Raw genomic sequence first — 23,879 nt, 5'->3', positions numbered from 1 at the left:
AGGCCTGATTGGTGGAGTGCTGCAGAGATGGAAGAACCTTCCAGAAGGACATCCATCTCCACAGAGGAAATCCTGAGCTCTGTCAGAGTGACCATTGGGTTCTTGGTCACCTCCCTGACCAAGGCCCTTCTCCCCTGATTGATCAGTTTGGCCAGGCATTCAGTTCTAGGAAGAGTCCTGGTGGTTCCAAACTTGTTCAATTTAAGAATGATGGAGGCCACTGTATTCTTGGGGACCTTTAATGCTGCAGGAATGTTTTGGTACCCTTCCCCACATCTGTTCCTCGACACAATTCCTTCAACCTCATGGCTTGGTTTCTGCTCTGACATGCACTGTCAACTTTGGGACCTTATATAGACAGGTGTGTGCCTTTCCAAACCACGTCCAAGTAATTGCATTTACCACAGGTGGACTCCAATCAAGTCGGAAACAGGATGCACCTGTCCTCAATTTCGAGTCTCATAGCAAAGGTTCAGAATAGTTATGTAAATAAGGTATTTCTGTTTTTTAAATTTTATTATAAATTTGGAAAAATTCTAAAAAGCTGTTTTATTATGTGTAGATTGGGGATGTATTTTGTATTTCATCCATGTTAGAATAAGTCTGTAACGTAACAAAATGGGAGGGAGGGGAGTCAAGGGGTCTGAATACTTTCCGAATGCACTGTATGATTAATTATGGCTGCCTTTGGTTACACTCTGCCACAATATCAATGTTGCCAGCTAAGTTAGATGAGGAGATAGTAAGTGTAGTTGGACACGGCTATCTGAATGTGCACATGATGGAAGTTGGAGGTAGCCTAAATATTCATTATTTAATAGAAGAAGAAAAAATGCACTGACTGTTATGTGACTAAAATGGCTGTGACTACAACTAGACGAAAATAGTTTTTAGGCGACTGATAACTGAAACTAGCAATGGGTGAAGTAACTCAAATGTGACGAAAACTACATTTAAAATAGCTGCCAAAATGAACTCTGCTGTGAGTATGTCTGTGTGTACATCATCTACTTAATGCTAATATCAGTCCTTCTTATATATTTGTTTTGTAGCAGCTGAATTCAAAGCTTCAGTGCAGCAATTCTGTACTAAAGCTGTTTTTGTAATCGATACGTAGCCTATCAACAACTGAGGGAACTATTTTCAGTGGGTTCATTTTAAGTGTCTCCGTGAGATTCAGACCATTTTCCAAACAGTTGGGAAGCTGAAGTCAGATGTAATACATATCCTTCCCTCTCTCTGGTATTGCCTGTCACTTGAATGGCCAGCTAAGCCACATGCCCATACAGATTGACTTGACACACTGTCGGAAATCTGATGCAAGGGCACTCCCATTAATTCCAAATGAAAATGCGTCTAAAAAATGGCTTACAACGGTGCCTAAAGCTCTCTGGCTTAGAGTTGGACTGCCTGTCAAAGTGTGCACCTCTCTCACTCAGGGAGAGCAAGGCAGAGCTAGAGCGAGCGCTGCGTCACAAGGTTATGCGCCCCTCACTGAGCGCTAGATAGAACTTTGTGCTCACGGGTTCCCAATTGGACCTTTTCTGAGGTCTCAGCCAAGCAAGCAGGAAACAGAAGCCCACAGTGGCTTACTGCACGTGCAACAACACGCGCATGAGGGAACTTCTCATAAACACAACACTGTCACTGACCGTTTTCAAAATATACTGAACAAAAATATAAACACAACATGTAAAGTGTTGGTCCCATGTTTCATGAGCTGAAATAAAAGATCCCAGAAAATGTTTATATGCACAAAAAGTATATTTCTCTCAAATTTTGTGCACAAATTTGTTACTGAGCATTTCTCCTTTGCCAAGATAATCCATCCACCTGACAGGTGTGGCATATCAAGAAGCTAAATTAAACAGCATGATCATTAAACAGGTGCACCTTGTGCTGGGATAATAAAAAGCCAATCTAAAATGTGCAGGTTTGTCACACAACACAATACCACAGATGTCTCAAGTTTTGAGGGAGTGTGCAATTGGCATGCTGACTGCAGGCATGTCCACCAAAGCTGTTGCCAGATAATTTAATGTTCATTTGTCTACCATAAGCCACCTCCAACTTATTTTAGAAAATTTAGCAGTGCCTCCAACTGGCCTCACAACCGCAGACCACGTGTAACCACGCCAGCCCAGGATCTCCACATCCGGCTTCTACACAAGTGGGATTGACTGAGAAGAGCCACCCGGACAGCTGATGAAACTGAGTATTTCTGTCTGTAATAAAAGCCCTTCTTTGTGGAGAAAAACCCCCATTCTGATTGGCTGGGCCTGGCTCCCCGGTAGCTGAGCTCCTCCCCAGTCATGTGAAATCCATAGATTAGGGCCTAATGAATGTATTTGAATTGACTGATGTCCTTATGACATAACACACCTTTTATTATAATCCTATTTTCAGACCGTTTCTCTTTCAGTCCCTTTCTCTGTAGCCTAAACCAAGCAGAAAATGCGTGTGCGACACAACAACATATTCAACTTTAGTGCGTGAAAAAATGTATACTGAAGCAAACATTTTTACCCACCTTTTCGATAAAAACATATCCTCATACCTTTCTGTCATGTCAACCATCCATTCAAATAAAATAATTCCACGTGTCCGCTTGGCTTTTGTCTTCATAAACTTTCAGTATCTCTGTCTCGAAACTAGGCTGGATTAGCTACCCCATAAGGTATGCAAATATTTTCTTATTTAAAACGTGGGTGAAATTTGCTTCAGTATATATTTCCCGAGTGACTATAGGACTATAATATATTTACATTACATTTAAGTCATTTAGCAGACATAATAAAAGGCATGCTGGGTGATGTGGTAAAGACGGGTGTATTTTGAAAACTGACGTTGACAGAGTTGTGTTTTATGAGGAGTTATCTCGTGCCTGTGTTGTATCATATACAATGTTTATGTTGCATCGCACAAATGATTGGTCTTCCCAGATTTAGTATGTTTTTGCTGTGACGGAACATACATCCCCCCCCCGTATATTTTCTGTATTCCACAAAGTTCTATCTAGTGCTCAGTGAGGGGCTCTCTCGCTCTCCCTGAGTGAGAGCGGTGCACACTTTGACAGACAGTCCAACACTAAGCAGAGAGGTTTAGGCACTTGGACAAATTTCCAAAATTTGCCGTGGTTCCCCTTTTTAAGGCTTAGACCAATTTTTCAAGACAAATATAACAGTGATGGAAAAATAATATGGTGATATAGATGTTAACCTAAGCCTGTGTTTTCCCACCAGAGTAAATGTGTGTTGGATGCTCTGGACAGCTCAGGGAAGACAGCCCTTCATCACGCAGGTAAGACTTGGTTAGGAATAACTTGTATGCAGAAGGCCTCTATAATGCCTACATGAATGTATGACACTTTATGTCTATAGGGCATCCCTAGGCATCAGCTCTGGGAAAATTGTAACTTGGGCATTGAAGATTCCCACTGAAATGGTGATGTTCATCAGAAATCGATTGAGATCCTATTTGTATTACTTGAGACCATCAAACCTAGGAGGATAAAATGGCTTGATGATTCCTCTTCTTAGGTGCAGAGCAGCAGATAGCCTATCCTCTAAGCATCTCACTGCTGTACCTCAGCTCAAAGTCCTGTTGATGATTACAGAAGCGGCCACGACTATAAGACTAGACTATACCTCGGGTGTAGTCTTATACAGTATATGACAGGAATGTTTCTGTGCCTGGGGTGAACCATACTTTACTAAAGAACATATACATTTAGAGAGGCTTCGGCCAGCAGAGGATGCTTTTATCTGAGGTGCGGGAGCTTGGATCAAAGACTACAGTAAAAAGAGCCATGTCAATTGCATAGTAAGAGACTCTACTGACAGGTTTCTTTCTCCCGGGTTCCAACGTCCATTTATGGGTGACTGCAAGATAATTGCACCATGTTGGACACAGTAGGGTTCTATTCAGGGAGCAAGCTGCTATAGGAGGACTCATGCCGGGGGCCTGTGGGAGAGCTTTGACACGGCTCTCAGTTAGTCAATAACCTGCCGTGGCGTTTTGTATTCGTTCCGTACATAACTCCATGGTGGGCAGGGCATTTTGGGCTTATCAATCCATGTATCTTATTTTTCTCCCTCAGCTGCCAGTGGAAGCATTGGGATTGTCCAAACCTTATGTGAGCACAAGTGTCCGGTAAACATCAAAGACACGGTACGTATGTTATTGGATCAGATACAGTGCTGTTTTCTCCGTCAAGTTATTGTTTGTATCGTCTTCAACTAAAGAAATATCCAGGCCTGAAGTTTTGTTACTACCCTGTGGGTTGAGAGAAGGCTGTTCCGCATAAATGCCGCATGGAGTAGTCCCACTGTACTGGCTCCGCTGTGCCTCAAAAAATGACCAGCAAATTAACATCTGACTGTGTGTGCGTGCGGGTGTGCATGCGAGTGTGTGTTTGTGGAGTTGATGGTGTGTTATTGTGGCGTCAACGGTGTGTATGTGTGTTGGGGCTTCGCTGTGTGTGAGGCATACATTGTGTATTTGTATCGTGGTAGCTGGGCTTGTGGTCTCCAATGGAGACATTGTACATGTCTGTGGTTTCTTTCAGCTCGGTGTTGTTTTTCCTCCACCTCTTTGGGAGGCGTGATGCCACATCCCTGCTGTACAAGATGTCTCCCTCCCGCCAGTTTCACTGACAAACCCACTCCCAGCACACACTCATATAAAAATCCCTATGTTACTTCCAATTACGTTAATTGCAGCACCGGGGTCATATAAAGGGCCGTGAGGGCTTTTATTTATGTAGTGTTTTTACAGTCCTTCTGATCCAGTAATTTACTGCCAGTCTACCACGGGGATACATGTTTAAGATTGTATGTCTCAGTAATATCCAATACAGCACAGTCCGAACCTCTGATTCAACTCCGTAGAGAAGCATACTCTTCCTTTCGTGAGGGTTTGTGTTACATCCGCTGTCCTCAGCGTTTCTCAAATCCTGCATTTCCTTGTACTTTTGCCAAGTCTATAACGTTGACATAGAGCATTTTTCGTAAAACAAGATAGGAATTACGATACTCTTTTGTTAACAAATGAGTCAATTTGGCCCAATCAAAGACGTTAGCGTTTGATGGGGGAAGTATTAGAAAAAAGAGCTGTGCTGCAGTGTAGATATCAAACCTCTCCAATCCAGCTGTGGCTTCTCCTCAACCCTCCTTCATCCTGAAATAGCACGGAACACTGATGCACTCCAAGGAACTGGGTGCTGTGTAGGGCCAGGGAGGGAGTCACACACCAGTCAGAGTTTGTTAAAGTGCATCGCTTTCTCACCCCACTCAAACCCTGGTTGACACATCTTCATTACTGTGAGCCTGTCATCCTGTCTGTATCCTCCGGATAATAAACACACAAGATAACTATGTTGTGTTTCTGTTAGAGAGCTATTGCAGCAATTAAAGTCTCTCTCAGAAACAATCGCGGGTAATGGTGGAGGGCTATCCAATCCGATCCAAATGGGCTTTGATGCCATCTGAATGGCGGTACTTTAGCTGTGTGTGGGCAGAGCCTGCTGTTCAGAAACAGTCGGGCGCGGGAGGCAGTCAGCTGCGGTATGTATCCTTGTTGAGAGGTTTTGTTAAGTTCACGGAGTATGACCTCACTAGGAGGTGATGGAGACAGTCATCAGCAGCGCACACGTCAAGCCAAAGTACCTCATTTGGCTGCATTTCACATTCAGTGGGAGGAGCTGTAGCTAACGCCTGCTCTTACTCTGTGTTACTGTAGGTCAACACCACTATAGCCGTGGTTCACAGTGAAGGGTGAACCTGGATCCTGGTCTCGCTCACATCTGGAACTCATTCATCTTCTCTTCTAACAGAAAGCGCTGGGAAGAACATGCCAACTTGTTAATACTTGACGTGCCACATGCCTATATATCTTCTTTAAATACTGTAAATACTGACAAAATGATGTAACAGAGAGAGAATTCCTGGGATTGGTGGTTTTTGAACATTCACAGTCGCAGAGGGGGGAATGTTTACCGTGTGGTTGGCTGTAATCCATGTTCATGTCAACGCACCGATAAAACACACAGAGACAGAACTATGTCAATACCATTAGAGGATGGTGATGAGGTACTTACTGTAGTCACGCAGGCCTCTCAAATGCAGGAGCGAATGGAGTAGAAATAAGGGAAACTATAGCCAGTGGGGCACATTATTGCTGTAACAATGTGGCTTTGCTAGGACCCTGGGCACTCCTTCATGGTTAACCCTCCCCATCTCTGTGTGTCGGACCAGACAGCCTTAGCCACAGCTCTCTGTGGTGCACCCTGCTGAGTGCTGAGATTACACATGGTTTTAATGTTCGATTGTTACATTAGCCTCCTGGGCCCTGGCAGCCAGCCTCTGCTCTGCTGGCCTAACCCACAGATGCCATACTGTAGCTTTATTTAGGCATGAGGATCAGTCCAGGTATTTCTCATCCCCTTGTTTCCCCCCCCCAGACTGTGAGGGGTATGAAAACATTCACACTCTGGAAAACATTCACACTCTGCGCCTGCCAGGGCTTTGTCTGCCAGAGATGAGGAAAGCAGGACTTTTGTCTTGTTCTGTTTTCAAGACCAAAGTTAGGACTTTCGGCTGGTAAATACATGACATAAGGCCCTTAGAAACCCACATAATAGCTTTGCCCTTTGTGGTGTGTGTTCGTTTAACACTAAGCAAGTCTGACACATTCCCAGTCAAATCTGGCACATCTCTGAACCCCATTTAGATTCCTCATGTGTCAAATGTTGTATTTGTCACACCTACACTGAATGGCTAGTGTTCATTCCTCTTTCCTACCAAGGTTGATCTGTTCTCTCTTAATTTGAGCCAGTTTGCTACATCGGGAAAATAATCCTGCAGCAACAGGAAATGTGGATTATTATAAATTGACATTTTTGTAGGGGTTGATACATTTTTGTAAGGGAAAATCAAGTCCGAAGCCTTTTTAAACCTCAAATAGCCTAAAAGCCTTTTTAAACCTCAAATAGCCTACAAGTTTTACATTTCATGCATTGCTGGAAAGTTCTCCTGCAACAGGATTATCAAATTAAGAACCTACACCTGGATAGACATACACACACACTAACTAAAACTGTAGAGTATGGTCTGAAAAGATTCCAATGTTATTTACCAGAAATCACCCCAGTGACAAAGAATATGGTCTAACTGTCCAGAGTGTGGTCTGAACGTCGGATATGTTAAACAGCTTGGAAGGTTCCATTTTATACACGAGAGAATCATCCAAGGTCATTCATGGTGAATAAGAGCTGTCACTGTCAGTTTTCTCACACCTGGCTGTCAGAAGCCTCATCACCTTGACAGAGCTGGTAGTCAGCGTCTAGACAAGGTCTTGGAAATGTAGGTATCACCAGAGAAATCACTCAACCTACTAGTTATGGTATGTGACGTGTATCTCTGGGGACAATATGTTGCTAATGGTGAAATGCTTTTTAAACTGGCTCCTGGTTTTAGTGTATGGTAGAAGTTAGAAGTAATTAAGTTACTTTGATGTTGATTTTGAAGGTATAGGTATCTTAATTTGATCACCGCATTGCAGGAGAATTTCCTACTGATACATTTTTCACAAGGGAAAATCTGGTCAGAGATTTGTCAGGAGAATTTCCTGCAACACAGGAAATATTTTTTGTTTGTTGTGAATTCAAGGTTCTAAAAAGGCTTCCATAAAGTTTGTCATTTCCACTTAGAAATTTCAGACTTGATTTTCCCTTGTGAAAAATATATCAACCGCTACAAAAATGTCCATGAATTATAATCCACATAATAATTCATATTTCCTTTTGTTGCGGGATTATTTACCTGCTGTAGGAGACTTGCTCAAACTAAGATTCCACATCTGTATGAAGTTTAGTGTCAGCTAAAAAAAGAAAGAAGTGTATTTCACTTTTTATGGTTCGTCCAGAATGTGTTTTCCGAGAGCTTTCAGGGATAATATGTGATTTTCGAGAAATGTTCCATCTAACAGTGAGACAGAAATTGTGTAAATCCTCTTGATTGTGTTAAGAGTCAACGCCCAGTGCAGTGTGTGTAATGTCCTGTGAAGCGGACAGGCTGCGCATGTAGATATTGCCTGCCTCTGCTTTTGATGAGGTGTCAGTTTCCTAAACCGTATTACTAAGACAAGCCAAACCCTGGGAAAGAAAGGATATAAGGAAAGGAATCTAGAAAATATGTGGAACATATGTGTTGTGTACATTATTTGATAAGGAGGACTGTCTGTGCATGGGACGGTGAACGCTGTGTGTGGAGGGGTGTACGAAGGAGTCTGTGTGTGTGAGAGAGCGGGGGGTAGAGTAAAGTTTCTCATTTTCCCTCTCTGAGCTGTGGGGGAGAATGGCTAACTCCGCATGCCAAAATAATATAATAAAAGTCCTTTGCTCTGGTTTGTTTGAGTGGAGGCTGGCGCTATAAAGTCCTGCTTTTATTTCAGCAGGATGCTGAAGGATGTAGCCCAGCCTGTTACCACTCGTCAATGCTCCAATTGTCGTCTTAGGAATTGCATTGTGGTCGTAGACTACATGAGCGAAACAGCTGTTTTTTCTCTGTGCTATACGTCTCGTATGTTTTCATTGCAGCAGACCAAACAATGCTTATAGTGTACAGCAGCTGAATATGTACTGTCGCGCTTACATTCCAATCACTTCTCCCACTTCTTCCTTTCCCGAGAAAACAAGGTTGTGGATCCTTTAACAGTGAACGTCAGTATGTCGGTTTGGGGCCGTATGTGTGCTTCTGTGTTCACCTGCTATGATCAAGGCATCTGAACAGGCCATCTACACAGGATACTGTTACTGTGAGTGAACTATGATGTGTGGGTCCTGCAGGATGGCCTCAGCCCCCTGCTGCTGTCCGCCAGACACGCCCAGACGGAGGTGTGCGGCAGCCTCCTGGACTGGGGAGCCGACGTCAACGCGTGTGATAACAACGGCAGGTAGGGGAGGACTCATCTGGCAGATCACACGTGCCTTCCACTTCATAACTTCATCTCATCATTACAGGGTTGTCTACAAGCACGTTACATTATAATGCCTTGATGGTGAGGATGATGATGATGATGGTGAGAATGATGGTGAGGGTGATGATGATGGTGAGAAGGAGGGTGATGATGTTAATGATGAGTATTGTGATGACGACAATGACAATACTATTTCTGACTGTGTGATACAGGACAGCGGTGATGCTGGCCAGTGAGAGCAGCAGTGTGTCTGTAGTGGAGGTTCTGGTCCAGAGAGGAGCTGACCTCCAGGCTGTGGACTCTTTGGGTCACGACGTCCTGCACTACGCCAAAATGTCTGGCAGCAGTGAAGTCAAGGCCGTCCTCACTGCAGCGCTGCACAAGGCCCACTCCGACTCAGGTGAGACAGGAACTGTCTTCATTACTGGATCGTGCCTAGTATGAGGCAGTTGACCAGAGACTCTAGCAGACTCCTTCAGGCTTAATTTCCCTTCAAATCTATTTGAGGTGTGTGGAAGTTATGACATTCATGCACAGTGTTTCCCAACTCCAGTCCTCCATTGCCCTCAACAATACACATTTATTTCTACCCATGTACATCATTGACCTCTTTGTGGTCAAGCTTTGAAATGCAGCTTTTCAGTTTGCCTGTTATGCAGAATTGACCCAACACTGCCATCTTCAGGCTGTCCCATGAATGTTGTTCCCCCCTTCTCTCCTCTCCTCATTCACAGACACCCCGAAGTCTCCAAAGTCCCCCAAAACTCCTCAGGTAAGTTACCAGTACTTCAGCTTCTGCAATCTTGCTATCTTCTTCCAAACTTCACAACTGCAACCTGTTGTCCTGCTCATTGACCCTACACACATTCACTTGATATGAATGTGATAAATTACACTTATTAGTCTAATCAGAAGGAATAATACAAATGAAACAGTCAGAACCAACCTCTTGCCACAGTATCATCATTAAACAATCAATCTTGAATAAGATTGTTAGCTTTCTTTTTAAACCTTGTGTTTTTTTTACACAATGAAACTTGTTTTGAAATGCACTTGAAGCAGCATGTATTTTATTTTTTATTTAACTAGGGAAGTCAGTTAAGAACAAATTCTTATTTACGGCCTACCAGGGAACAGTAGGTTAACCGCCTTGTTCAGGGGTAGAACAACAGATTTTTTACCTTGTCAGCTCGGGGATTCGATCCAGCAACCTTTCGGTTACTGGCCCAACGCTCTAACCACTAGGCTACCTGCCACCCCAAAACAGGACAATGTATGAGCATGAATCTAACACCTTAGCTAAACAGATTACTCTCCAAGCCCTTGCTACTCCTGGATAAATACCTTCTCTTTGATTACAAGTTCTCCAAATGTTTGATTCTTCTTTTTCACTAGCTAACCTAACTAAACACTGCGGGATCGTTCTTCTGTTTTTGTTCTTCTTTCTTCCCACTCCTTCACTCACACCTCAGCATGATCAAGTGGCTAGATTAGGTGGCGATCCAAGCACAACTCCCAAAAAACGAAAAGCACCTCCACCTCCCATAAGTCCTGTACAGGTAAAGGCATGTCTCTCTCTGTCAGTCAGTCTGCCTACTTGTCAGTCTGACTGCCTGCCTGTCAATCAGTCTGCCTGTCTGTTTTGGGTCTGTTAGTTTCCCGTCTGTGTGGCTATCTATGTATCTGCTTCCCTTTTGATTGATCCTTAGCCCTGTTTGTGTCAGGTAACGCTTTACTTTTACTCTGAATTAAGTTCTTGAACGTTATAATATGTGTTGACCTCGTATGTGTCTGTTTGAATTCCCAGTAGTAATTACTGTGTCTTATAGAGCAAAACGCGTAAGAAATGTAATTCACCTTTGTATCTGTTTGGATACCCAGTGTTGTCCTTAAATGTTTTGGACCCTCACCCTGCTTGTCTACTGCTTTCATTCAAGGACTCTTTGTATTCAGTGCATTAGGGTTGTTATTCTGTCTGTCTCAGGGTAATTGTATGTATTGACTATTGCTGAAGTACTGTAACTGAAAGGTCTAGTTCCGAACGCAGGAGTAAACACTGAGAAATGTCATTTATGTTTTATGTTTCCAAACTTTCTAGATGTCGAGCCCCAACTCTCCCGCGTACATGACCCCAAATGAAACTCCGGTTTCCAGTAAATGTTTTGGATCTAAAGTATTCAATTATAAGGTACATGCACTTACACTCAATCATTTCTTAGAAGTCATTACAGGGCTCTCATTTAAAAGCTATTTTCTCTAAAGTATTATCTTGGTTGTTGCCCGTCATGTTTTTGTTCTGTGTCAATATTTTTGTTTATGTTGGTTTTGCTCACTGCTCGCTCTCTCTCTCTCGTCCCCCCCATCCCATCCCCTCTCGGTCTCAGGAGGAGGAGTTGCAGAGCGTGTCTCTGAGGGAGGAGGTAGAGAAGCTACAGGGGGAGAAGTGCATACTGCTAGAGACCATTGAGGATCTGAAGCAGATTGTGGACCAGACTGTGACTATAAGCCAGACGGAGACGGAGCCAGGGCCCAAGGCGAGTTACAGCTACAGCGCAGGCCTTTAATATCACTTGCCTGCGCTGCTTTGATCCCAGGCCTCTAGCATTCTCTGTCCCCTTTCTATCTCTCTGGAACCCATTTATACAGCTGCTGTGCTGTGTTTTTAATGGCTAGGGATGTTCAGGTAGAGAATCCTGCCTGCTCCAGGGCACTGTCCTGCTGTAGCTCAAAACCCCACACAGTCACCCACACTGTTGACTAATATTACTACATGTACTAATGGAAGGTTATGGAAGTCTCATGAGATGCCCCAAGAACTTAACATATTCCCTGGTAGTCCAAACCATTGCAGGTTAACTGTATAATTGTGTTGATACAGGCAGAGGACTGTGGGAAGGTAGACTCAGCTCTAGTAGTGGCCCTACAAGCAAAGATTACTGCTCTGTCTCTGGAGAACCAGCAGTTAGCCCAGATACTCAAGGTAAGCTGTCAAACGAAACAACTCGTCATTCCAAGAGCGTAGATATCCCATTATAGTGATAATAGGCCCTTTCTCTGTCAATCGTAATACCAGTGTTTTGTTTACTATAATTTGTCACTCTACATAAGAAATATCCATTAAGATCCTAAAAATCGACTAAACAGTGGTTACTTATTTTTCCTCAATTCTCATCTCTCCATCTCTCTGTAGAAGCGTCCATCTCCCCAGGGAGGTGAGGGGGGCCATGAAGACTCGTCCCGTCCAGATAGTATGAACTCTAACGCCTCCTACCACACCACCCACGAGTCCCCCAGCGAGACCCTGCTCCAGCCTCAAGTGACCGAGGAGGACATGTCTGAAGGGTCCGCCCTGGAGCTCAGCATCACCTCCCTGAGACAGGAGGAGGAAGAGAGTGAGGAGGGGGGGAAGGAGGGAGGCGAGGAGGAGATCAGGCTGCTGAGGGAGACCCTAGGGAGCATCCAGTCTAAACTACAGGAGACGCAGAAGGAGAACCGCACACTCCATGCCAGGTTCATACCTGAGCAGGATGAGGAGAAGGGAAGGGAGGGAAAGGTGCTGTTTGAGAGTCTAGCAGAGCTCCAGGCCAAGCTGACGGAGACACAGGAGAAACACCAGCAGGCCAGAGAGGAGGTGCTGGCCCTCAGGGCACAGATTGAAAGAGGAGGTGCTGGAGGAAGAGAATTGGCAGAGCAGGAGCTCCAGAGACTGAGAAGCTCTCTGGAGCAGGAAGTGAAAGAGCTGAGGTCCCAGCTGGCCCAGTCAGGGCAGCAGAGGGAGAGGGATGTAGGCCGGATCAGGGAGCTAGAGGCCAGGCTGAAGGCAGCAGACCACAGCTCTGATCACGATAAGAGTTTGCTGGTGGACCGGTACAAGGAGGCACAGGAGGAAATCAGGATGCTGCAGGAGGCGCTGAGGGGGACGGTCCCTGTGGAGGCTGCAGCTAATGACTTTGAGGAGATGAAGGGTGAGCTGGGGAGTGTTATTGATGGGCTGCAGCGCCGCCTGCTGGAGCTCTCCAAGTCCTACAGCGAGGCCAAGAGTGAACTGAGCTCCACCAGGAACCAGCTGGAGGAGACCCGGGCTGTCAAGTCTAAGCCTGGCAGCCCTGTATTCTCCCCAGTCAAAGAGCAGGACACGCTGAGGAGCAGAGTGGAGGAGCTGCAGGCATCGTTAGCCGACACACAGGGCAAGTACTCAGCCTCTCTGGAGGAGATCGCCCTCCTGAAGCAGGAGGCTGATGCTCTGGCCCAGGGGTCAGTGGCATTAGCTGACCACACCCAGGTGGTGTCCTCTCTGGGCAGCGCCATCAAGGACCTGGAGGACCAGGCAGACGCTCTGAGACAACAGCTGTCCCAGAGGGCCCTGCAGGTGGACGCCCTACAGAACAGACTGACCGTGGAGAAGGACCACACACCGGACGACTCTATATCACGGCTGGAGCACGAGCAGATGAGAGGGGGTCTGGAGACTGAGGTGGGCCACCTGACGCAGCTTCTCCAGGGGGCCCTGAGGAAGCAGGATGAGGTGGCTCTGGATGCGGCTGCAGCGTGGCAGGAGCTGAAGGAGGGAAGGAGCAAGAGGGAGGCCCTGCAGGAGCTGGCCGTCAGCAGGGAGAAGGAGAACCACGCTCTGAGCACCAAGCTCAGAGGTGCCCAGGATGCCATAGCTCAGCTGAAGAAGCTGGTGGAGGGACACGTCAGCTCAGAGAGAGAGAAGAATAAGAAGGTTTGTAAGTTACAGCTTTCTGTTGGTAGAGTGTTTAGTACAATGTTCACCAGTAATGATATAGCAAATTTCCCTGGTTTGGCAAAGGAAATACTTTGAGTTTAGAAAGCTATCCCTCTATTTTGCTTCCTCATGACATTTTATTTTGTTGTGGCCATATGATAGACAGTTTCGTTCCTTGTATTGATCCCCCGCGTTGTTTGTGTCTCAGATTGATGACCTGTCGAGAGAGGTGGGGAAGTTAAAGGATGCCTTAAACAGCCTATCTCAGCTATCCTACAGTGCAGGCTCTGCCAAGAGACAGCAGACCCTGCAGCAGCAGCAGCTGGACAACCTACAGCAGCAAGTCAAGCAGCTGCAGTACCAGCTAGGGGTGAGTCGTGAGTCATACACCTTCACACTATAGCTAATATGGCTCATTCAACCATGAATCAGTATACTACATTCACCCTCACTCCGATAGCGTCAGAGAAGACAGGATACACTGTTTACACAAATCCCTTCGACTAAGGACTTTCCTGGAACAACTGCCAGACAGTTGGAAGCGGAATTGCGATGAATTATGTGCTGAAATTAAGATCTCTGTACTGTCATGATTAGCCTCCGTGTTAGAGCCAAGAGATGTAATGTACTGATACAGGGCATCCTCCTCTGGTCCAGGGGAGGCCAAACGGGACCCTCCTGTATCTCACCATCTGCCACTGCTTGTCACAGGCTGCACACGTTGGTGTATACGTTGGCTTTATCAAACCTATGCATCAAACTGTATGTGTAGATGGCTTGACAGAAATGGTAGCAGGAGTTGAATGTTGAACCTTTGTTGCACACACATCCAGATGATGCTGCGTAATATGTTTGCGCATTAACGCTGTCGGTGTGATCAAGGCCTTAGCCATTGACCACCCTGTTCCTCTGGATGTACTGTGCAAATCAGATGGCTCTGAGGAAGGACATTTGACATGTAGATGCTGATCTTTGAAGGACGTCTACTGTAATTTATGATTTCTGTTTCGGTCACTGCTGGGTGTTTGCCTAAAATATTCAGTCTTTGGTTTATTGCTTATCTTTCATGATTCTGAGCAGTTTCATCATGGTTTTTATAGCTGATGTATGATATTCCACTAACCAATTGGTTAACGCGCTAGCCTGTTTCTGCATCTCTTTACTATAGGAGTCAAAGAGGCAGCACCATGAGATTGTGTCCGTATACAGGATGCATCTCCTATACGCCGTTCAGGTACGTTTTTATGCATACTGGGTACTCTGTGATTTCATATTAAATGGAGCAGATGTGGTTTTAATGGTATTACGTCATTGCTTTGTTCCTCATAGGGTCAGATGGATGAGGACGTTCAGAAAGCCTTGAAGCAGATTCTGAGGATGTGCAAAATGCCAACAGAAGCCAAATTAAGTGTCTGAGATGGAGCAGCCTATCTATCTACTGCCAGTGCTGGAGAGGAGACAAGGAAACGACATCCTTACACGCTGGTCTCCTAACCTACATGGCCTGTCACACATGTGTGCCGCATCCGTCCATCAAAGACACACGTCCAGCAAAATCAAAGATAATGATTCTTCATTTGTCTACAAATTATTTCAGAGGGGAGCTACAATATGAAGAATCCTTGTCAATAGATTTGAATGGCATCCTATCTTTGAACTAGCAGTGTTAGTTTTGTATTGTTGTCAATTAGTTTTTAATTGTAACTCTGGTTTTCATGACAATGATATAATCCAATTTTTGGGACCTCTGCATGCAATTTTTCCTAAATCAACCACATGCAAAATGCTTTTTCGACACATTTATCAATATTTTCCTAATAGCATAAAATGTTTATGAAAACTAATAGTTTCAAATGTATGGAAGCTTTTTCTAGATACATTTATGAAATTAAAACAAAGAAGTTTGGTAGTTGTATTTTTTAACAACCCTATTTGGGGGTTTTGTATAAATTCAATATTGTGTGTGATAACCTAGGCCCTTTTTAGTGTCTGCGATCTGTGAATGCCAATTTTACCCAACTGGGGGTTTTTGTCCTCATTTACACCATATTCCCTTGGAGGCTTTTTAAATCAATATGACTTTATGAACAGAATCGACCTTTTGAGTAATGTAACCCCCCATTGCGTCAACAATGATATTTATTGAGCAATGATCCAGTACTTGAAGGGTGAGGTGGTATCAGATCTCTGGGGAGTGTCTCTCTGAGGACAGAAAATACCAATGTGACTAATGCACTTTCATCATGCTGTACTCCCATTCAAACTCCATATTGCCTCAGCAGATTACCTGTCCCATCCGGGACATCTTAGTTTTTGTGTCCCATGTGCCTGCTCCTTCTGTGTTGAAGCCTGACAGACTTGTCTTGATTCTTGATCTTCTTCCCTCATTTTGTAATATCATTATAGTGTAAGAACTGTAGCAGGTAGTCATATATATTTTTTTTTTTGGGGGGGGTGGGGGGGGTGAAACAACCAACTATTTCAGTGTTACTCTATCTTGGTATGGCAGCATGTGAGTCTTTTGGACTGTTGCTCAGCCTCATTCAAACCACTTCATCCACATACTGTACATGAGCAGTAGAGTAGGTATAGTAAGCACCATAAAACACGAAGTTCATTACTCATAAATATGGCTATAATCTCCGGTGGACAGATGCACGTAACATAATGGTACTAGCATCTGTCGACAGACTGGGATGCGTTACGAACGAGGAACTTTGTTCTGGTAAGCAGATTCTTCATCATTTGGACAAATCACGATTTCGCAGGCGCTCTCGTTTTTAGGAAGGGGACATCCGGCCCATAGATTTGCCCAACACTGGCTGGTTTATCCGTTTAAAGGGGTGGAGATTTAGCTAGTCTTGTTCAAGAGGCCATTGTTCCGATCTAGAAGCAAGATTTCGACTGCACCTACAGTCTTTCTTCGGTACTGCAGTTTAACTGATGCCCGGCCAAGAAAGACAATTCACATAGACGATACAATAGAGAAATTATATTTAAAAAGTCCAAAAAAGACACTTAAATCGTCACCTTTGTGCACACACATCCATTGAATTATTTAAATAATTGTCGCTGGGGCAGATTAGATTTGTTTTTATATACATTTTCATACACAGCCGAACATATAAAAATGTTCTATTCATCCAATGTCTGTCATATTTTTGGATCACGTGATGATGTCGTCGCTAATCGCTCTGTGTGCACTGAGTGCTAGTGAGTTGGGCTGAGTAAATCGGATGCAACCCGAATATAGACGGTCCATGAGTTGGCGTGTGCGAACGTGAGAAGATTACGTTGAAACAACGGTCGGACATTTTAGACGCTCTAGTTCTAGTTTAGTGGTCTCGTTAGTACATTTTTTAAAACACGTCTCCTGGCGCAATTACGCAATAATTTTGTTCTGGATGTCCGGGATTAGTAGGGCTCCAATTTGGTGCTGTATCATTGTGGCCTGGTAATAGTACGAACTGCACTGCCACTGTTGACCTCTACAAATCATCATCACTCTTTGGAAAACAAGCTCCATTATAGTTGTACCACTAAACTGGTACAAGGAACAATGCTGAAGATGCATCCAATGAGAAATAGTTGAGTATATTAGTGGGTTGAACACTCTTACATTGACTGCCATGTATTACACAGTGTACTCCCATAGTGATCACAGTGATGTGCAATTACAACAGACACGTGATATGCAGGATGACTCCAGTTATGGATGTTATACATAACCCGAACCTATACATACCACCACAGTGCTGTACTCTGTGGTTTCAGCATTCTTTGGGCTCCTCACTGTGTTTACACAGGTGGCTCAATTATGGGCAAACGACCAACATATCAGTATTGGGCTGCCTGTGTAAACACAGCCTAAATTATTGAGGATGATCCACTACACCGGAGCAATAGAATATAATAGAACATGATGAAGACAGGAGTGAAGTTATATCCCAGGTCACTCGATGACTTTATCTAAATCTCTTGTTAATAAGGTTAAAAAAAGAAGACTTTTCTTCTTTGTGACAGAGGTTAATAAGCATTGCCTGAATGTTTTGAATTTAGAAAGGGATACGGATGAGATGCCCCTTGTCTCCTGTTGTTTTTACAACTGTTTTTGTAATGGAAACTGATTTTGATGTGTCTGTTTGCCAGTTGTTTTTCACCCAATTCAATAAATTGTGAAGACCTCGCCTGTTGCCTTTTCCATAAATATGGCGTGTATTGATCCAATTGGCTGTGGGGATGATTGCTTTTTATTTCAACCCCTGCCAGAGAGCCCAAGGGCCCTAATCAATAATAAATTAGGATGACAGAGGGGCTTCTGCCAAACAATTAAAGAATGACTAGCTCTGATTTCAACACATACCACTTTTGGTGACGTAAAGCAGGTGGACATCATTTGTTCTCTGGAAAACGTACTTCTTTTTAGAAAAAGTAGAGCATTAGATGGATGTTGAAATGGTAAGCGGCTCAGGTTTCCCCAGGCATGGATGTCGTGTGTTATATGTATAATGGCTATTAGATACGGATTTATCTCTATTAGCCTGACATCAGACTGCATTTACAGCCCTGATGACATCCTCCTTATGTATACAGGGACCTGTTTCTAAGACTTTTGCCTGGACAGTCACTATTCCCTATCTCTGGTCATTATTCATGTCTGTTCCTCTCAGGCCTAGATTCAATCTGTAGCGCAGAAGATCTACACTATAGTGCGGAATTTAAATTAAAAGGCAATGTTCCCATGTTCGAGGAGACCACATTCAAGGTAAATGCTGCCATGGCTGTAACTAATTTGAAAAAAGAAATGAATAATAAAAATATATATTTTGTACACAAAGAAAATCAATTACGGGTCAGCATTGAACATTTCTCTCCCGGTTGTTGATCAAAGCTCAGAATGCTTATATCCTTGATCTGACTGAGTTCTATTCGCACCTGCGTCTTTGCGAATGAGTGGAATCGTGAACAGTTGTGTGTTCACTATGTTTGCCTCCATCCTCCGGATTTGCCTCCCAGGTAAGCCTTTTTATCAGCACTTTCACCAATGTCTCAAACAGCTGAGGGCCTGAGACATGAAATTAACTACATTTTTCTTTATACATTTTCTCTGACAACCTAGAGAACTTAGGTTGTCATGGAAAATGTATGGAGTAATATTTTAAAAAGTACAATATTTTTGTTAGGAACATAGTGAAGTAAAAGTTGTCAAAAAATATAAATAGTAAAGTATATACCCCCAAAATGACTTAAGTAGTACTTTAAAGTATTTTTACTTAAGCACTTTACACCACTGGTTCTAAAATTGCCCTTTGTCCGGCATCTCGCAAACATACTCCGTGCTTCTAGTTCCGACAGTGCAGTAATATCTAACAAGTAATCAAACAAATTCACAACAACTACCTTGTACACACAAATGTAAAGGGATGAATAAGAATATGTACATACAAATATATGGATGAACGATGGCCGTGCGGCATAGGCAAGATGCAGTAGATGGTATAGAATACAGTATATGCATATGAGATGAGTAATGTAGGATATGTAGACATTATTAAAGTGACGTTATTTAAAGTGACAGGTGTTACCATTATTATATCAATTTATTACATTTATTAAAGTGGCCAGAGATTTCAGTCTGTATGTTGGCAGCAGCCACTCTGTGTTAGTGATGGCTGTTTAACAGTCTGATGGCCTTAAGATAGAAGATCTTAGATATAAGATAGAAGTTTTTGTCTCTTGGACCCAGCTTTGATTCACCTGTACTGACAGTACCTTCTGGATGGAAGTGGGATGAACAGGCAGTGGCTCGGGTGGTTGTTGTCCTTGATGATCTTTTTGGCCTTCCTGTGCTCGGGTGCTGTAGGTGTCCTGGATGGCAGGTACTTTGCCCCTTTGATGCGTTGAGCAGACCACACTACCATCTGGAGAGCCTTGAGGTTGTGGGCGGAGCAGTTGCCGTACCAGGCGGTGATACAGCCTGACAGGATGCTCTCGATTGTGCATCTGTAAAAGTCTGAGTGTTTTAGGTGACAAGCCACATTTCTTCAGCCTCCTGAGGTTCACACTGTCTGTGTGTGTGGACCGTTTCAGTTTGTCTGTGATGTGTACGCTGAGGAACTGAAAACTTTCCACCTTCTCCACTACTGTCCCATTGATGTGGATGGAGGGATGCTCCCTCTGCTGTTTCCTGAAGTCCACGATCATCTCCTTTGTGTTGTTGACGTTGATTGAGAGGTTATTTTCCTGACCGCACACTCCGAGGGCCCTCACCTCCTCCCTGTAGGCCCTCACCTCCTCCCTGTAGGCCGTCTCGTCGTTGTTGTTTATCAAGCCTACCACTGTAGTGTCGTTTGCAAACTTGATGATCGAGTTGGAGGCATGCATGGCCACGCAGTCGTGGGTGAACAGGGAGTACAGGTGTTGGCTGAGCACGCACCCTTGTGGGGCCCCAGTGTTGAGGATCAGCGGGGTGGAGATGTTGTTTCCTATCCTCACCACCTGGGGGCGGCCTGTCAAAATCCAGGACCCAGTTGCACAGGGCGGGGTTGAGACCCAGGGTCTGAAGCTTAGTGATGAGTTTGGAGGGTACTATGGTGTTAAATGCTGAGCTGTGGTCAATGAATAGCATTCTTACATAGGTATTTCTCTTTTCCAGATGGGATAGGGCAGGGTGATGGCGATTGTGTTGTCTATGGACCTATTGGGGTGCTAAGCAAATTGGAGTGGGTCTAGGGTATCAGGTAGGGTGGAGGTGATATGATCTTTAACTAGTCTCTCAAAGCACCTCATGATGGCAGAAGTGAGTGCTATGGGGCGATAGTTATTTAGCTCATTTACCTTTGCTTTCTTGGGAACAGGAACAATGGTAGCCATGTGGGCACAGCAGACTGGGATTGATTAAATATGTCCGTAAACACACCAGCCAGCTGGTATGCGCATGCTCTGAGGACGCGGCTAGGGATGCCGTCTGGGCCGGCAGCCTTGTGAGGGTTAACACGTTGAAATATTTTACTCACGTTGGCCACAGTGAAGGAGAGCCCACAGGCTTTGGTAGCGGGCCGTGTCAGTGCCACTGTATTGTCCTCAAAGCATGCAAAGAAGTTGTTTAATTTGTCTGGGAGCAAGACGTCAATGTCTGCAACAGGGCTGTTTTTTTTGTGTGTGTAATCCGTAATTGACTGTAGACACTGCCACATACGTCTCGTGTTTGAGTCATTGAATTGCGACTCTACTTTGTCTCTGCACTGATGCTTTGCTTGCTTGATTACCTTGCGGAGGGAATAGCTACACTGTTTGTATTCAATCATGTTTCCAGTCGCCTTGCCATGATTATAAGTGGTGGTTTGCACTTTCAGTTTTGTGCGAATGCTGCCATCAATCCACAGTTTCTGGTTGGGGAAGGTTTTAAATGTCACAGTGGGTACAACATCACTGATGCACTTGCTAATAAACTCGCTCACCAACAATGTTGTTGTCTGAGGCTACCCGGAACATATCCCAGTCCACGTGATCGAAGCAATCTTGAAGAATGGAATCCGATTGGGCAGACCAGCGTTGGATAGACCTGAGCACGGACGTTTCCTGTCTTAGTCTATAGGCTGGGAGCAACAAAATGGAGTCATGGTCAGATTTGCAGAAGGAAGGGTGGGGGAGAGCTTTGTATGCATCGTGGAAGTTAGAGTAGCAATGGTCCAGAATGCTACCAGCTTGTGTCGCGCATTCGATATGCTGACAGAATCTAGGAAGCCTGGTTCTCAGATTAGCTTTGTTAAAATCCCCAGCTACAATAAATGCAGCCTCAAGATATATGGTTTCCAGTTTACATAGAGTCCAGTGAAGTTCTTTCAGAGCCGTCGAGGTATCTGCTTAGGGGGATATACACTTCTGTGACTATAATTGAAATAGTACATAAAAAAACGAATTACTGAATAGTTTCCTAAAGACCTGAAGCAAGGTGACCATCTCTGTCGGCGCCATTGTCTCAGGCCCTCGGGCCATTTGAGAGAGTGGTGAATGTGCTGCTAAAACGGCTTATCCGGGAGGCAAATCCGGAGGACGCAGGCGAACATAATGAACATACAACTGTTCATGATTCCACTCATTTGCAAAGAGGCAGGTTACATTTTGAATGTTTAGCAGGATAGGAAAATTGTGAAATGCACTTACAGTATCAAGAGAACACTTGGTCATCCCTACTGCCTATGGTCTGGCGGACTCAGTTGTAGTCAGAAGTTTACATACACTTAGGTTGGAGTCATTAAAACTAGTTTTTCAAACACTCCACAAATTTCTTGTTAACAAACTATAGCTTTGGCAAGTTGGTTAGGACATCTACTTTGTGCATGACACAAGTAACTGTTTACAGACATATTATTTCACTTCTAATTTATAATTCACATATCAGAATTCCAGTGGGTCAGAAGTTTACATACTCTAATTGACTGTGCCTTTAACAGCTTGGAAAATTTCAGAAAGTGATGTAATGGCTTTAGAAGCTTCTGATTGACTAAATGATGTCATTTGAGTCAATTGGAAGTGTACCTGAGGATGTATTTCAAGGCCTACCTTCAAACTCAGTGACTCTTTGCTTGACATCATGGAAAAATCAAAAGACATTTTTTGGAGACCTCCACAAGTCTTGTTTATCCTTGGGAGCAATTTCCAAAAGCCTGAAGGTACCACATTCATCTGTACAAACAATAGTCCGCAAGTATAAACACCATGGGACCACACAGCTGTCATACCGCTCACGAAGGAGACACATTCTGTCTGCTTGAGATGAATTTACTTTGGTGCGAAAAGTGCAAATCAATCCCAGAACAACAGCAAAGGACCTTGTGAAGATGTTGGAGGAAACAGGCACAAATTATATAGATCCACAGTAAAACGAGTCCTATATCGACAACCTGAAACACAGCTCAGCAAGGAAGAAGCAACGGCTCCAAAACCACCATAACAAAGCCAGAATACGGTTTGCAACTGCACATGTGGACAAAGATCATACTTTTTGAAATGTCCTCTTGTGTGATGAAGCAAAAATAGAACTGTTTGGCCATAATGACCAACGTTATGTTTGGAGGAAAAAGTGTGAAGCACGGGGTGGCAGCATCATGTTGTGGGGGTGTTGTGCTGCAGGAAGGACTGGTGGAAAATTATGTGGATATATTGAACATCTCAAGACATCAGTCAGGAAGTTAAAGCTTGGTCGCAAATGGGTCTTCCAAATGGACAATGACCCCAAGCATACTTCCAAAGTTGTGGCAAAATTGACAACAAAGGACAACAAAGTCAAGGTCTTGGAGTGGCCATCACAAAGCCTTGACCTCAATCCTGTAGAAAATTTGTGGGCAGAACTGAAAAAGCGTGTGCAAGCAAGGAGGCCGACAAACCTGACTCAGTTACACCAGCTCTGTCAGGAGGAATGTGCCAAAATTCACCCAACTTCCACCCAGCTTGTGGAAGGCTACCCTAAACGTTTGACCGAAGTTAAACAATTTAAAGGCAATGCTACCAAATACTAATTGAGTGTATGTAAACTTCTGACCCACGGGGAATGTGATTTAAATAAATCAAAGCTGAACTAAATCATTCTCTCTACTATTATTCTGACATTTCACATTGGCGCTGGAAGGAATGGCAGCAGTTTTACAGGTGCCCAACCCTGTTTTATTTCTTTACTTACACACACACACACACACACCTTTTTTTTCTCGCAATATTGGTTAGAGCCTGTAAGTAAGCATTTCACTGTATGGTGTTGTATTAGGCGCACGTGACAAATAAACTTTGATTTGATTTGAAAACTAAGTGGTGATCCTAACTGACCTAAAACAGGGAATTTTTACTAGGATTAAATGTCAGGAATTGTGAAAAACTGAGTTGAAATGTAGTTGGCTAATGTGTATGTAAACTTCCGACTTCAACTGTAAGTATATTTTAGAAATTACGTTTAATTTTGATACTTAAAAATAAAATACTTTTAGACTTTTACTCAAGTACTATTTTACTGGGTGACTTTCACTTTTACTTGAGTAACTTTCTATTAAGGTATCTATACTTTTACTCAAGTATGACACTTGGTTACTTTTTCCACCACTGATTAAAACCATCCCGCGACTCCTGCGGTGTCTACAAACATCCCCCAAACAAACAAAAACCGACTCTCTGAGAAAGA

General features: G+C 43.9%; 1 protein-coding gene across 4 annotated transcripts in view; it reads left to right on the top strand.

Moving 5' to 3' along the window:
- Positions 1 to 17,892, top strand: part of rai14 (retinoic acid induced 14) — a 44,017-nt gene extending 26,125 nt beyond the window's left edge. For 3 of the 4 annotated variants that reach the window (XM_046369779.1, XM_046369777.1, XM_046369778.1), the window contains 13 exons: positions 3,243 to 3,300; positions 4,100 to 4,170; positions 8,846 to 8,952; positions 9,189 to 9,376; positions 9,711 to 9,748; positions 10,449 to 10,535; positions 11,075 to 11,164; positions 11,361 to 11,510; positions 11,855 to 11,956; positions 12,167 to 13,702; positions 13,914 to 14,075; positions 14,874 to 14,939; positions 15,035 to 17,892. In XM_046369779.1, coding sequence (XP_046225735.1) covers positions 3,243 to 3,300; positions 4,100 to 4,170; positions 8,846 to 8,952; positions 9,189 to 9,376; positions 9,711 to 9,748; positions 10,449 to 10,535; positions 11,075 to 11,164; positions 11,361 to 11,510; positions 11,855 to 11,956; positions 12,167 to 13,702; positions 13,914 to 14,075; positions 14,874 to 14,939; positions 15,035 to 15,121 — 2,742 coding nt within the window. In that variant the 3' untranslated portion in view covers positions 15,122 to 17,892. The remainder of the gene's footprint in view (positions 1 to 3,242; positions 3,301 to 4,099; positions 4,171 to 8,845; positions 8,953 to 9,188; positions 9,377 to 9,710; positions 9,749 to 10,448; positions 10,536 to 11,074; positions 11,165 to 11,360; positions 11,511 to 11,854; positions 11,957 to 12,166; positions 13,703 to 13,913; positions 14,076 to 14,873; positions 14,940 to 15,034) is intronic. The other variant, XM_046369780.1, reaches the window with a different exon arrangement.
- The last annotated feature ends 5,987 nt before the right edge of the window (positions 17,893 to 23,879 follow it).

The sequence above is a fragment of the Oncorhynchus gorbuscha genome, linkage group LG11 (assembly GCF_021184085.1).
Source record: "Oncorhynchus gorbuscha isolate QuinsamMale2020 ecotype Even-year linkage group LG11, OgorEven_v1.0, whole genome shotgun sequence".
In the NCBI taxonomy this organism is placed as follows: Eukaryota; Metazoa; Chordata; class Actinopteri; order Salmoniformes; family Salmonidae; genus Oncorhynchus; species Oncorhynchus gorbuscha.
This window is presented reverse-complemented; position numbering and strand designations above follow the sequence as displayed.